Raw genomic sequence first — 15,492 nt, forward strand, 5'->3', positions numbered from 1 at the left:
CGATAGAGACAAAACATTTACAATAGGCTTTATTAAAATTATATAGATATCGTTTGTTCTAAGTTATAGATGTCTAATTCTTAGATTATTTATACGTCTAGAGAGACTGTTGAACTACAAAAGCTAGTTCTTTTGACATACTAGCCTCTCTTTTTGTTCTATCTTGGTGTGCGTGACTGTTACGCTTGTCACTCGCCAAACGTCATACTACGTCACTAGTGTCAAAGTGTGCGTGTGCGTGTGGTCACAACTTATTTCGAAGCGTTCGTAACTTTGACAGTCTATCTAAATATATAAATAATGAAAGTTTTAATTTGGTTCTAAATTGAAAATAAGAAACGTTTTCGATTAAAATAGCTTTATTAAGGAATGGTGTTGTGGTTTTTTAACAATTTCTGTCTGTAATGTAAATTAATTGATAGTGTAATGTGCTGTAAAATTGTGATTAATAAAACTTTTGCTGATATTGTTGTTTGAATAAAGCGATATGTAAAATTCGAGGCCATGACAATTGGTCCAGATACGTTATTGCTTTAAAAATATAACCTTTTTTGAGGTTATATATAACAAAGTATTGTCTAGTAAATTTATCATAGTAAGGCATCGTGTATGTCATCGGTTACGCACTAAGGATTCTCACTAGTTAGCGATGACAATATAATTTAGTAAAGTTTTAGAATCTAACACTACTAAATTAAAGAGTGCAAATTGTCTCCTATTTTATTTGCCAAGTATATCCTATTTTAATAAGTAGAATATGAACATTAATATTGCAAAACTCGAAAGAAGATATAATTTTGACAGCTGTCAACGGTAGTTTTGACTTTGACATTGACTTGAGTCGATTATAACGAGCTAGTGAGAACCGCTCTTTGAACAATAATTTCAAATATGTAAAATTTAATTTGATTTATATATATTTATTGGTTCGAAGAACTTTATGTGTAAAAAGTTAAACATATCAATTATACAACGTAAAATATCGAAAAATTAAATGTAAAAAAAATAATATATTAAATTGAACAATAATGACACATACAATATTAAATATATTCAAAGATGAACTTAAAAATACTATAAGATTATTAAAGTGTCTTTACAATATTAATTAGTACTTATAATTATAAAAATAGTTCAAAATTTCACTAATTCCTAAAAGGCACGAGAAAGTCTATTTTTACAATAAACAATTAAAAACATGCAATCAATAAGAACGTACAATAAAACTTTGGCTTCAAGCGATTGATAAATGTAGACTATGTTAATACAACAACTTACAATTAGGCTTACATCGGAAATATAACGAATTGTATTTAAAATGATATTATATTATTTTCAAAATTAATCGTAAGACCTTAACCTTGATCTTTTTAAATTAAAAAAAATAATCTAAACAACTTGTACCATAGCTTAAAAATAATTATTGCACAGAATAGGGAATTTATTTATTTAATTTGATATCAAATTTCGATCTTACAGATCATTAAAATGAAAACAACAAGGTAATAACAGTTTGAGTCAGCCGAAACTGACAAAAAAATATTTAAAAAAAACCTTATTATATCTAAAAATGTGTATATAAAATTTGTAAGAAACTAAATAACTTTTAACAAAACTTGCAATAACGCATTTATAATATTTAAAACGGGCAATTCTTTACTTAATATTAAAATACGCGATCTATGATAGTCCTACAGCTATCAACTATTTAAAACTTAATCGTTTAAACATATTAAGAAAATATAACAAATGTCCACAGCAATCAATTTATACACTAAGTAAATTAATTCGCTAAATGGTGTCATTTGATTTTTCATTCATCTATAATATTAGTTAAACCTTTAAATAATATAAAAGGCACATGCATTTTAAATATGCTTTGATAGTAAATCTACCAATTAGAAAAATACATATATAATTTTGTAAGGCAGTTTCATTTATCAATATGTTTTATCAAGAGATCGGTTCTGTATGCCAAATTCGTCTCACTTCCAAACAGTTTTCGTAGTCATAAAGTTGAAATTTCCGTTTCGGGAAATGTCACTCGGGTGGTCCACCGTTGGGCTTCTCCTTGATATCAACCTCGTCTGCTTCCAGGATCACGGAGAATGAAAATGGTAGGAAGGCATAACCTTGCCCTTCGTAGAATTTACTCATAAATTCAACCCTGTAATTTGAGATTTAATTTGGCAAATATTTTCCAAAAATTGTATATATACAAATTTTATTCGTAAAAATATATTAAATTCATAGCGATTTCATCATTTACAGAGAAATGCTGTTTAAGACTGACAGATGTCGACGTTTACATGTCGTGTCTCGCCGCTAGATGGCAGTGCAGCACATCAACTCCTGTACCATTAAACCGATCGCTATGAATATTGATATAGACATTTGTAGGGCAATATTTTTTGGGCGATAGTTGGAGATGGTTTGGAGATCTTTTTTCATAAAAACGATGAATGCGAGGAAATGGCTTAAAATACCAAACCTAAGGGGAATGCCCTTTTGTTTAACAGTGTTCTTAGATTGAGTGAAGAGTATGAAAAAATTAACTTACCAATGCAATCGCAGCGTGTGTAGAAATGCCGACAATCCTTCCATTAGCACCAAGATCGCGAGAGTGAAGAAAGCCCATGCGGCGAATAGTAAGTACAGCAAGATTGCGTTTACCGGAGACCCTCCGCCGAGGCCTATTTTGAGCAGCCTCTGCCACAAAACTGCCGATAGTTCTGATGGATACAAAGATTAATATGAGTGTATAGCTTTTGAACAATATATGTAATTCTAGCAATAAAATTAACCATAATTATATTGTTACATATATGGTTAGTTTTATTGCTAGAATTACAGATTTGCCAATTACATATTCGTAGGGCACGACTATTTTAAACATTTTGAGTGTTTTATATTTTGAGGATCATCGACCGCCTCGGTGGTGAAGTGGCTAGATGGATATAGATAAGGTCGTATGGATCCCGGGGTATGGGGCTTAAATCCCAGGTCGGACCGACAAAAAGCTACCAAGTATCGGATTTGCCATGCCATGAGAGTGAGGGATTAGGGAGGGTGCACCTATGCCTGCGCACACACCTGTACACAACAATATGCCCTGCGTAGGTATGGGTATAGTCCCCCACGAACTCGAGAGTCACGGCGGAAATCGGTCAGGACGACATTATCTGTACGCTCCGGTCCCGCCGGGTACTCACGCGCGTGCGCCAGCGACAGCGCCCACAGGCGCAGGTAGGAGGCCGTGTGCGACACGGCGCCCAGCACGTACTCGATGGTGTGGATGGCCTGCGTGATGAGCACCTCGCCCAGCGCCTCGCCGCCCGCGCCCTCCGCGCCCCCCGCGCCCGCCTCGCCCGCCGCGCCGCCCTCCACGCCGCTGCGCTGCGGGTACGGTTGGCGCTGTGACTCACTCTCACTCTCACGACGACACTCTCACTCACTCGCACGACGAGCGGCACTAGAGTGCGGTAGTGTCGGGGAGACCCGACACCTGCCACACCTCCGTCCCCGCTCTTAGAGTCGTCCACATTAGATGCGGCAACACTATTAACTAGTGATGTACCTATTTTTCATCGACTGATACGAAGGTAGCAATCTTTATGAAAAAAAAACTGAATGCTGAAACTATTGGCATTTTCTGAATTGTCTGAAGCATCGAGTAGAACACGTATACTTTTACCAACTAAAATATGCTAAAGTTAAAGTTCTCGATCTCATTGTTTCATAAATCATAAATTATCTATCGTTTACGGAATAAAAATGAATTATGATGATCACTGAGGAATGATTGTTTCACAACAAATAATCTAGTTTCGAATACAAAAAAAAAGCTAATGTGTAGTTTTTACTGTACTTATGACGTTTAAACAGTAGTGATCTTAATGTAACAAATACGCCACTGTATTTTAAATTGAAACATCAGTGGAATTCTCATTACGCGTCAGAGAAGTTATATATAGTCTGTAATCCGATCTATTTATAATGTTAAAAATTGAGATGTTCTTAATGTATTTATGAAATTAGGTACACTTACAGCTGCGTCATAATATATGTATAGCAATTTTATGTATATTTAGAATTCATTGTTTATTATTCTATTCTATTTTTTGGAACAAAGTTCTTTTTTGGGGCATACAAAAGAATGAACAGGCAAATATCGTCACGTAGGGAAAAAGCGCAATGCCCCCACCAGGCGATCTTTCTCTCTCTTTTCCTTTCTCTCTGTCTCTATATAAGAATAGAAAGAGATGAGGATTGAGTCAATTATTAACCTTATTATAATTATCGTACCTTTTGCTTTTTAGCCGCCATTATCTGATACACTGGTTTTCCGAACAGCATGATGGGGATGCACAAGAACGCAATAGCTAGGAAGATGTTCTGAATTATTTCCTGACCGGCGTACATGAAGGGCTTACAAGATCCCTTAGCCGTTGACTCCTTTAGCAGCATCATGTTAATGAATATTATCAATACGGATGGTGCGCAAGATGTCCCTAGGGCTTTATCTGTAAAAATGTATAAAATATCCACATTAAAACAATAATTTAAAACATGGCATTTTAAAAGATCAGTTCTTCCGAACAATATTTTGGTGGATATAGATGTACTGGAGGACCAAAGAAACGACGGATGTTTTGTGTGAAAGACGATATGCCTAGAAAGACTGTTACTGTGAGATGACGTCCGACAGAGAAGTATGGAAGAGGAAGACATGCTGCGCTGAGTTGATATTGGTTTGAAACATTTCCCAAGTAAATGAATATTGTGAACTGACGCGCATTATTAACCAATAAAATTTGAGCTGTGTCGAAAAATAATGAATGTATTCAATTGTTTTCAGCATTTAGAAGCCGAAGCGACTATTGTTATAATAGTATTTTGGTAGGGATACGTCAAATTCTATTTTTAAACAGATCATCAACTGTGTCTTTACCGACGCCGGCTCAATCCTGACGTTATGGACTATTGTTATCACTTTTGATGTGGTTACGTACTAGTCGCTCATAATTTGTTATCATTATTTAGTATGAGATAAATTGTGTGATAAAACGTACAAAGGATGTAACCTCTTGATCCCAATGGTTGGACAAGGACTATGATAGAGATGGCATAAATTCCTTGCAATGCCCATTAGATCAATGTTACAGAAAAAATGATTATTTATTTATATGATATTATAAGGAGAATTAGTGTGACTTTCCGAACGTTATACGTCAAACTGTCAGACGTCTTTTAAATTCATTCTCTTTTTGGCGGGAAGCAGCGCAATATACGGTCAGGCGTGTTAAACTGTTTTTGTAATAATATTAGCAAACAAGAAATTGATTAAACTATTTTATTATTAATTATTATTTTATATTCATGTAATAAATTTATTAAAAGAAAATTTGTTTTGTTAATAATATTATAAATACGAAAGTAACTCTGTCTGTCAAATAGTTGCTCTTTCAGGGACAAATCTATGAATCATATTTGGTAAAATATGGTGATTGATCTCCAAGGAAGAACATAGGCTGCTTTTATGCATAATATCTGACGGCCATTTCCTAAAAAGCGAGCGAAGCCGCGACCGACAACTAGTTACAAATAAAAGGTCACAAATCTCAGAGATCTGGAAGAAATAGCCAGTTAGCGATAAATCCTCTTTTTGTGCGGCACATATTTTTTTTTTAGATCTTGTCAATCACAACAACTGCACAATCAATTAAATAAGAATAAATTAAACATTATTTACCTGTCGCATCTGCAGAATACATGATCCATTTCATGAACATCAGAATACACAAATACCAAAACAGGAGAAGAAGAAATAGTATCTGTGGTATGTACTGTAGGAATATTAGCTCTGCCTTTTTGAAGAAGCTGAAATTAAAAAAGAAAAATATATATAAAAACTTTTCAAAATTCAAATCAAACTATGGTATCTAATTCCTTGAATACAGTAATTACTTGAAGTTTACCACACTCAATGTTACCCCGAATGCCATATGTAGTACGCCGAATATTATCGATAGTTTCATTTTGAACGAATTCAGAAATATTATGTTGTTGGCGGCAAACTGTAAAAAAACAACGCAAAATAAAATATTGACACGAAATATTTGAAGAGATTAAATTGTAACAATAAAGGCTACATGTGGAAAGGGCCCATCGGCAAAAGAAGGGTAGGGAGACCGAGGAGACGATGGGCAGACGATTTAACGGAATTAATAGGAAAGGATTGGAAAAATATCGGCAAAGACAGAGATGAGTGGAAAGAACTGGAGGAGGCCTACACCCGAGGAGGGGTCCATAATCAATAACAAAAACTAACTTTTACTAACATTTAGACATAAGGAAAACACTAAAATTTAACAATACTACTAACAAATACCAACATTAGAATGGAAAATTAAGGTTATGGAAATAAAAGCTTTATTATTATTATAAATTGTAACAATGTTTGACGTTTAATATTGCGTAAATATTTCTGTCATTCCCTACTTACTTGCCAAGCAGGATCGATTCCAAGGGGATAGGGAGTCTTCGTGTAAGCGTCTTTTGGATCCAATTCAAAAGTACTATAATTTCTCAGAGTTTGTTCATCGTACACATTTTGCCAACTACTGCCGAATATGTTTAACGATTTCGAGAATATATCGTTGTATATCAAGCCCGTGTAGACGGAGAATATTCCCATTAGAAGTATTATGTATCGTCCGCCGAAGAATATGTTCCATATTTCGTTGTCCGTTTTATTCTTTGCGAATTTCTTTTCGAATATAACGAGTATGGCGGCGAAAACGGTCATAATGAGACCGTGACCCATATCGCCGAACATCACGGCGAACAGAAACGGGAATGTTATTATCGTGTACAAAGCTGAAATACAAAAATATATAAGTGTTTTTTTTTACTAGTTTTTATCTTTATCTTAACAATCTTTTATTTAGTATGTTTGGATCAAATTTTAGTGTTGTATTTTAAACAAACCAGTTCAAGGAAACTACTCTGAATAACTTGATCTGAATAATTATTCGGTAAGGTACAATTTTGGGTATTTGTAAGTAAAATCAAAGACACTAAACTTTCAATTTTAGCAAATTTTAGCAAACTTAGTGGGATGTTGTCTCCAATGACTAATCAAGTTGGGGTTTAGGGGATACAGCCCCGGGGCTTCTAAATGAAAAAAAAAAAAACATATTTAATTCCTAGGAATAAATATAGTGTAGTATATAATATACATATATATATAGTACAAAACAAGGTTGTTGTATTGTACTATAAATCCGGCCCTGTCTGTTGAAGTTACCCCTTCAAACCAGAATAAAGGAATCCAATGCAATATTTAGTGGTACAATAAATGGCAAAACATTTTGTCATTAGTCATATAAAAATTTATGAATATTTTGTAGATTTTTAATTGATATACATGTCAGTAAATGTTAAGAAGTCCATGTTTATGACAGTTGTCTAAATGGAAAAAGTAAGATTGTTCATTACCTGGGTTAACTTCTCTGTAGCTGGCGATTCCATAGGAATCAATGAGAGTCTGGAAGCCCCGAGTGAACTTGTTAGTTCGGTTGTACGTGGGCGGTATCTCTAGCGTGGGGACGTGGTGTAGTATAGACGGGATGGGACTACCGCTTGCTTTCTGAAATAATACATTACGTGTGAACCGGGGATGTCATGGGTGGGTAATTTCGGATATGGATATGCGAATAATGGTTTCAGTTACGAATATTTGATTATTTAGAATTAATTGTTTTTTTTTAATTTTATTAGGTTAGGTTCTAATTTAGTATTAGGTTTAATCAGTGAAAAAAAAAAACAAATCACTTAAAAACAATCTTATCTACTTTCTTTAAGTATACTGAGCAAAAATTAAGTTTAAAAAAATTACATAAATTGTCTATGTTCCTTTAAATATTAGGTATTTTTTTCTGGAATATATATATAGATTTCGGTGTTATATTGAAACAATAATAGTCTGTTAATGTCTTCTCCGGTTGCCCCAATGCGCGTGGCAAAATTTCATCGGACATGTTTTCTCACGATGTTTTAAGCGATCAATAGTAAAGTTATCTTCGGCTTAGACTCACGTGTTCTATCCCGGACGTTTCTCAGGTCTGGTTTGTATATTTGTATCAAATTATTTAAGTTACATATAGTGAGACAGAAAACATTGAATATAGTGTAAGGCGGTCTTTTAGGTACAAATTTCAAAATATCTCTGACATTTTTTTTTTATTTAATTAATCAGAATTCTAAATATATAAGTCAGTATATAAACCGACCCAATTTTGTCATATTTATTATGTTAATATAAGGATAGAGCAAAGTGAAAAAATATGAGGCTTAACCCCCTTGAAATAGACCATATTTTTTTAAGTAGATTGAAAGTGGACTTACGACCCCGTTGTCTAAAGCCTTTTGCAAGATGTGTAAGTCACACCTCGGGACCCAGCACTCAGCTATGAGGCACTTCTTGACGATGTCCATACTGAACATGTTCAGCGTGTGGTATATGGCCTTCTCTTTCCTCACCACGACCATCCACGTGCTGATGTCTCTCGCTATGTTCGCCAACACCAGTCTACGGTGTTGTTCCGTTTGTTCCAACACCTGGAATTTTTATCACATTTTGTATGACTTGAGCAATAGTTTTACTACCTGAATCGGCATTGCAGTGCTATACACGTGTACTGCAACATAAAGCTGAGGTGAGGTAACCCTTCGTCCAAATCAATATATATTTTGGTTAAGTAAACCGTTATCTAGGGTGGATCCGGAGCACGGGACGACCTCGATTATTTTCAGGGGGTTCGTCATGGACAATGTCTCTTTGCCTATGTCATTTTTTAAATTATTTATGTTTTGTTTTTTTTTTCTCGTTTCTCAAATGAATACTATGCCGTATCTTGTTGTTGATAAAATAACTTTATTTTAAATACAATAACATATAAAAAAAGTGGTTATATTGAAATGGAAACGGCAGGATGTAATGTTTGTACAGATTATAATTTAAATATTTATCAAAAAGTTCCGTCAACAATATTGTAAACCTATTTAATTGTAAACAGTCACGATGCGATAATTACAACATGTATATCACTTGAGAAGATCCTGCCTTGACACCGTTTATAGATGTTTATTAAATTGTGATAATAATATTACGCAAATTAAGTGTTGAAGTTCGTTTCTATTTTGATGATATCTTATACTTTTATAGATAATAAAATATATATTTATATATAAATTCTACCGCCAAACAGAGATTGGTATTGTCGTGTTCTGGTTCGAAGGGTAATATTGTATCTACAGGCACAACGGACATAACTTCATAGCTAGCAAGGTTACACCCAAGGTTGGCGAAGCGTTGGTGGTGTAAGGTGTAGGATTTGTTTATTAGCGCCAATGTCAATGGGCATTGGTGACCACTTACTATACATAAAAATTTAAAATAATTACAAGTAAGGATATTACAAATTGAGTAGTTTTATATTTAAATTTTTGTAAAATTATGATTCTATAGTGTGACAAAAGATTATTTAAGTAAATTTGTAATGGAGTCATACTAATGATATAAAGATTTGTAGTGGTCTTCTGATTTCCTTGCTCAGGTCTGAAGCATTTCTTTCCAAACCATGTAGTAAACAGCTAACAATCAACATGAAACTTTAATACGTTTCTTAAGCTTTGACATAACACTATAATATAGTAAAACTCTAGGGTCTAATTTTAATATAGTCATATGATAATTTTTACCATTTCTAAGTCCTTAATCCTGGACTCTATCCCAGCCAGCATATCTTGTTGTTCCTTGTATGTCGCTGGACAGGGATACAGGGTCGCTTGGAAGCCATTGCACACCTTCTTGACTCTTAGCTTTATTTGTTCTCCGTGGAAGAATACGACGAACACTGTCTTCTGTAGTTCGTGGCTCTGGAACAATTCACAATTTTATAATTTTCCTAATTAGACAAAAGAAACCGTACGGATCTGTACACTCACAAACTCAAAATCAAATTCCTTTATTCAATATAGAAGCATTATACTTAATTATTCATAGTCAAATTAAATTTAGATGTAGAAAAAGAGTAACTACTAAGTTTCTTGCCGGTTCTTCTCGGTAGAATCTACATTCCGAACCGGTGGTAGCTTTACTTTAAATAGTTTGTTAAATGACGATTCAAAAGTGCTTGTAAAAGCCCACTTGAATAAAGTATATTTTGATTTTTTGAAAAACACTACCACCGGTTCGGAAAAGGAAACACCCTGACCTGAGAAGAACCGACGAAAGAAACTCAGGCGCGCTCCTCCACGTTTAAATGTATGCATTACTATGAGTTACGCTCGTGCTTATAAAATGTCTTTGTGTGCGTAATATGCCTAATGTTAGAATAAAGAAGGCAATAGAAAAAAAAATAGATTTTATTTGTCTTTGTTGCTGATGAGCGCAAAATGCTGTTAGGAGATGACGTATTCAAACAATATTGTGTGAAATATATAATTGGTTAACTAAACTACTAAACAACAATTGTTAGTAAGGTCGTAAATGTATAACGCTAGTTCACGTTTAAGTCGTTCTTAAAATAACAAAATGCCAGTCGGCCACTTAAATAAATAAAGTAAACCTTAGGGTAAAAAATCAATAAAAACTTAGGTTAACGACCGAATAGCATTTAGCGTGGCCCATAGCATGTCAAGTTCTAACTAGTCTCTAAATCAATGTTTTAACGATTTGTTTTCAAACTGTATCATTATTTGATATGATTATCAGCAATTGGCACTTGCGTTATCGATACGGAGCTTATATTTTCAAGTATTTCAAGGATTACATGTAGCTATTGTTTACTAAAAACACGCGTGATTATCGCGCGCTCGTGTCCGCTGCACCTCAACGATTGTTTTAATTTTATACTTTAAGAAAATAAATATCACGTATTTTTCTTTATTTCATGTTGGATTTTGACTTATTGAGAAAATCGTTGATAGTAAGATCAAGTCTGAGATACTATTTACTTGCGATATATTTTACCAAGTAACAATACTTCGTATGGTTGTTTTATTAAGTTAAATCCGTATTTTTGTAAGATTTGGTTAAAAATTATAAACGATTTCGAGTCTTCGAGTTGCTATCTACATAGAGTAGATGCATGCGGTCGGAATCTAGTGGGTTAATCTTAGTTGTAACTTACCGTAACCGGATCTTTTAAGGGTTCATCGATTTGGGCCTGTTTAAAGAAAATATTTCCATGTGATATCCTCCATAGCATTCTTTCAAAGGACGGTACCCTCGCTGTAGCCACAACACCCGCTATGAAACCCAAATGCCCTAACGCACCGTCATTATTGTAAATTTGTACTGACGCGGAGATCTTCCTATGAGCGCTGTGGTCTTGAAAAAAAGTCTGTGTCTTTTCTATCAGCAATTTTAGTTCGATGAGCGCGAGGTAATCCGTTTTTAAGTTTTGGGCGTTTCTTGTTATCTCTTGGATTTCTGATTCGATGTAGTCGATCCTTTCCTGGAAGAAAATCGTCCGATATATCAATGGTAATGTATTTTTAGTCAGTTGAAAATTTCAGGTTACTGGTCATCACTGCCCATAGACAATGGTACTGCAAGTGATTTTAACCAACCCTTGCATTGTAAATGCGGCACCAACCTTTGGAACCAAGATTCCAAGGTTGGTGATTCATGGTCCGATTAGCCTGTAGTTCACTTACTCACTACACTGACCATAATACAGTAAGTATTGATGTTTAGTGTATCACGTGAAGCTCGGAACTCAGTCATATTTTAAGGAAAGGATTTTCTTACCTCTAATATATTGATCTCCCTCGGTGTTAATACTCGAGGCGACGGCTTGGGCGGAGGTGGTGGTTCAGGCAGTTCCCCGCTCACCCAGCGCAGCTTGCGTTCCATTTCGTTGCAACGTCGGACTTCCGTTACATATCGACGTTGGAAGTCGTTCACGTGTGGATTCAGCTGTAAAGAAAATTATATACTTCAAACTCATGCAATATTAATCTTCTTCTTTTCATTTTTTGAAAAGGAGAAGCTATTCCAATGCGGTTTGATGAATATATTTCTAAGTAAAAATATTTCTAAGTAACTGAATAAAAAGAGGACTGTTCAAGCTCCTTATGAATAAAGGTATAATGTCTTGTTATTTTATTTAACGAATGATTATTGTACATAAGTGACCGGTTTTTGAGTTAAGAGTAACGAACCGTTTCAGTTCCTGCATATTTTTACGTTTTTATATATAACCTCTTTTATAGGAACGCTTCTGAATATCGCCTCGTACAAAAATTCTAATATTAAACTATGTGAAAATCCAAATTCAAAGTTCTGTATTCCATATAGAAGTTATTTATTGTGAAATCATATAATAATATTACACTTATTGATTGTCAAATCATATAATAGCATCGTTTCGGAAAAGAAAAAAGCCTGACTCGAGAAGAACCGACCAAGGAAACTGCCCTTGAATTATTTTTTTACATAATTTTGTAATTATTAACGGTAGAAGGCGATCATTTCAATTCCAAAGTGTGCTATCACCACAAGTAACTTATTGTTTAATTAACCTTTTGCACATAAGCGCTCCTTTTTTTTTTTATCAACCACCAGAGCTATTTTGTACGCTAAATGAGCTCTGTAAACCCCACATATTAGCCCACAAAATAAATATATACAGTCGATTTATTGATAAACCCATTCGCCTTGAAAGGGTTTTGTAACCAACATCGTCATAAATAATAAACTATCGCAACATAAAAAAATGACTACACCAATAAAACTACTAACGAGACCACACCTTAATACCAAAAATAGAGCATCAGTTGGCCATTCGCAGCATCCTATCTCTTTATAACTTTTATTGCTCCCATTTACAATTTGTTGCTCTATGTTTCATAATATGAAATGTCATTGTTTTGGCTGATCGTTTACAGAATATACTCTAAGTATTTCGTTTTAATAATCGAATCTAAGTACCTTTAAATATCACTCTCCTGGACTAAGGGGATTTTTGATCGCGTAGAAAATCCAAAAAATACAAACATTTTTTTTTAATGTTTTTAATCGATTCTTTGGGATATCACTTATAAATTACGAAAGCCATATACATATATTTGTAGGTTGCAATTCTTTCATATTTCGATTTAAATAGTAGCTTGAATATATTTCTTTTGTTTCTCGGTGTCATCACGTGGGATAGAAAAAAATAATAACAATAACATATATGATCAAATTTTGCGTACAAAGATTCTTAATTGATATAAATAATAAAACTAAATGCTGCTGGCATTCTTACCATCATTCAACGCGGTCATGTTCTGTACGGTAATATTTTTATTTTGTCTTTGTATATAGTTAAGGACTTATAAGAATTCATATTTAGTGTTAATGTTTTTTGTTAAAGTATATATTGTAAAGCAAGTGAAATATCGAATGAAGATAGTCCTCTTGAAGTTTCTACTCAACTAAGATATTTCCACTTGAAAGATTGTTATTAATTAGGTTTCATAGCACTTGAGATAATTGTAAACGTGTCAACTTATACAAACACATTTCGCTGTAAATTTGCATGAACGTTAGGGATTGTAATGAAATAATTAAGTCTCCAAAGATGTCATCTGTGCAAAAAAAAAAATGAAAAATTATTTTCATTTTTTTTTAAGGGTATCGATAATTTTATTGTGAAAATTGCGCAGAAACTAATTTTAGATCATAGAAATGTTTACGAAAAACAACCTTGATATACATTTGCTGAGAAGAAAGCGATTCTGAAATCTGTTTAAGCTGTATGTAGAGTGGTAGAGCAAACTCCAAAATGATGCACGGAGAGTTATACTACCTTGGACATATCATGGTTGCAGATTTTGGTATTAAAGGTATTTTCATAAAACATGCGCGGAAATATCCAAATTAAACAAAACATATTAAATTCGAAAAAAATATACATAAAATATCACACATATGGTCTGGGTATAAACATAACTCTAATTTCAATAGAAAATCCTTCGATAAAAGACTATATATATAAAAGAAAAGTACTATGATGTTTTTCAAAGAACCTTCACTAGGCTGCACTTTGTGCAACCTTTGCTTGAACAAAGGCGAACAGAAAAAACGTATAGCGTGTATATTTGACGATAATAGAGACGAAGGGGACAAATATGTAGTCCTTCAGATAATGGGCAACATTGAAGAACAATAAGCTACTATCCCCTTGTAAACAATTACATTTATCGCGTTACGTAAGTGTGATAAAAATGTGCCTCGGACTTGGCCATTGTCATTTCAATTAAAAACAATTGTACGTACAGTGTTATACTATATTTTAACCGTTGAGTTGCGTAGATGAGTTATGATTGAATTAAAATTAATTAAACGTAGGAATTTGTTTGAAAACTTTATTTATTGTCCCTACTACGATATAGGTATGTACATCATATCAGCTGAATAGGTAGACATTAATTTCTCTATCTGTCATTAGCAATTAAACAATTGAAGTAAGAAGACAAAGTATCTTATAGCAGGTATAACCACTATAAGTTTTTTGAACACTTAAATGTTTTAAGCTTAATGTGATTGCGATAATTATATATTATCGTGTCTGGTAATGAAGACGTCACGAGGAAATATGCGTGTGGCGAATGAAAATTTGCCACAAGTGATTCATTCATTCATTCAAGACGAACTCCAATCTTCAAACGCTAATCTCATTTCCCTTTAAGTTTCTCTTAGCGTAGAAGTGGAACTTAGCGTAGAACTTTTACTTAAATATTTTAAATAAAATATGCCATCGTATTAAATCGATAGAGAGTGAGTCAAGCCACTCCTTTGCGTGCCTAACTCAACGCGTATGCGTTATGATAGCACGCGATTTGGGAGGGTCACAAGACAGGCCTAGCAATTTCGTTGAATATAATATTTGGGGATTAGCCTAATTTGAAAGATCGCGTAAGTGACTATGACTATTTTTTACCCGCCTTGACTATACATTTATATACTGATATATGACTGTAGTGAATTATACAGATATTAATTTTTATTTCCATATTTGATATTACGAAGAAATAGCCAGGAGGCGATCGTTTCATTCCGAAGGTATGCTATAAATCATGAACTCACTTTACTTAGTGGTATAGCTTTGTGCAAGCCCGCCGGGGTAGTTGCCACCTACTCATCAGATATTTTACCGCCAAACTGCAATACTCAGTATTGTTGTGTTCAAGGTAGGTGGCGCATAGACTTTATAAAAAATGGTTAATATTTCGTAATACTAATAATAACTCGTCCGCCTATATATTTCATAAAATAGTAATAATAAATGTTTATATAAACTTCCAATTCAACCAATCATCACCCTTAATGACATGGAACTTTTATGGATAAGAGTATAAAGATCAACGAACATAAGAGCTGATTTCCGATTCGCGCGACATAAGTTGGCCCCTCAGAATAAAGGCACGATTGAC

General features: G+C 33.9%; 1 protein-coding gene across 2 annotated transcripts in view; it reads right to left on the minus strand.

The window, feature by feature from the left end:
- Positions 1-341: 341 nt before the first annotated feature.
- The window catches only part of LOC125065117 (V-type proton ATPase 116 kDa subunit a 1-like), a 41,635-nt gene continuing 26,484 nt past the window's right edge, over positions 342-15,492 (minus strand). For both annotated transcript variants that reach the window (XM_047672557.1, XM_047672558.1), the window contains exons 3-14: positions 11,822-11,989; positions 11,199-11,525; positions 9,766-9,942; positions 8,410-8,622; positions 7,501-7,651; positions 6,506-6,879; positions 5,968-6,077; positions 5,753-5,880; positions 4,306-4,523; positions 3,213-3,396; positions 2,561-2,732; positions 342-2,167 (exon numbers count right to left, since the gene is read on the minus strand). In XM_047672557.1, coding sequence (XP_047528513.1) covers positions 2,041-2,167; positions 2,561-2,732; positions 3,213-3,396; positions 4,306-4,523; positions 5,753-5,880; positions 5,968-6,077; positions 6,506-6,879; positions 7,501-7,651; positions 8,410-8,622; positions 9,766-9,942; positions 11,199-11,525; positions 11,822-11,989 — 2,349 coding nt within the window. In that variant the 3' untranslated portion in view covers positions 342-2,040. The remainder of the gene's footprint in view (positions 2,168-2,560; positions 2,733-3,212; positions 3,397-4,305; positions 4,524-5,752; positions 5,881-5,967; positions 6,078-6,505; positions 6,880-7,500; positions 7,652-8,409; positions 8,623-9,765; positions 9,943-11,198; positions 11,526-11,821; positions 11,990-15,492) is intronic.

Source organism: Vanessa atalanta, chromosome 7, assembly GCF_905147765.1.
Source record: "Vanessa atalanta chromosome 7, ilVanAtal1.2, whole genome shotgun sequence".
Classification (NCBI taxonomy): Eukaryota; Metazoa; Arthropoda; class Insecta; order Lepidoptera; family Nymphalidae; genus Vanessa; species Vanessa atalanta.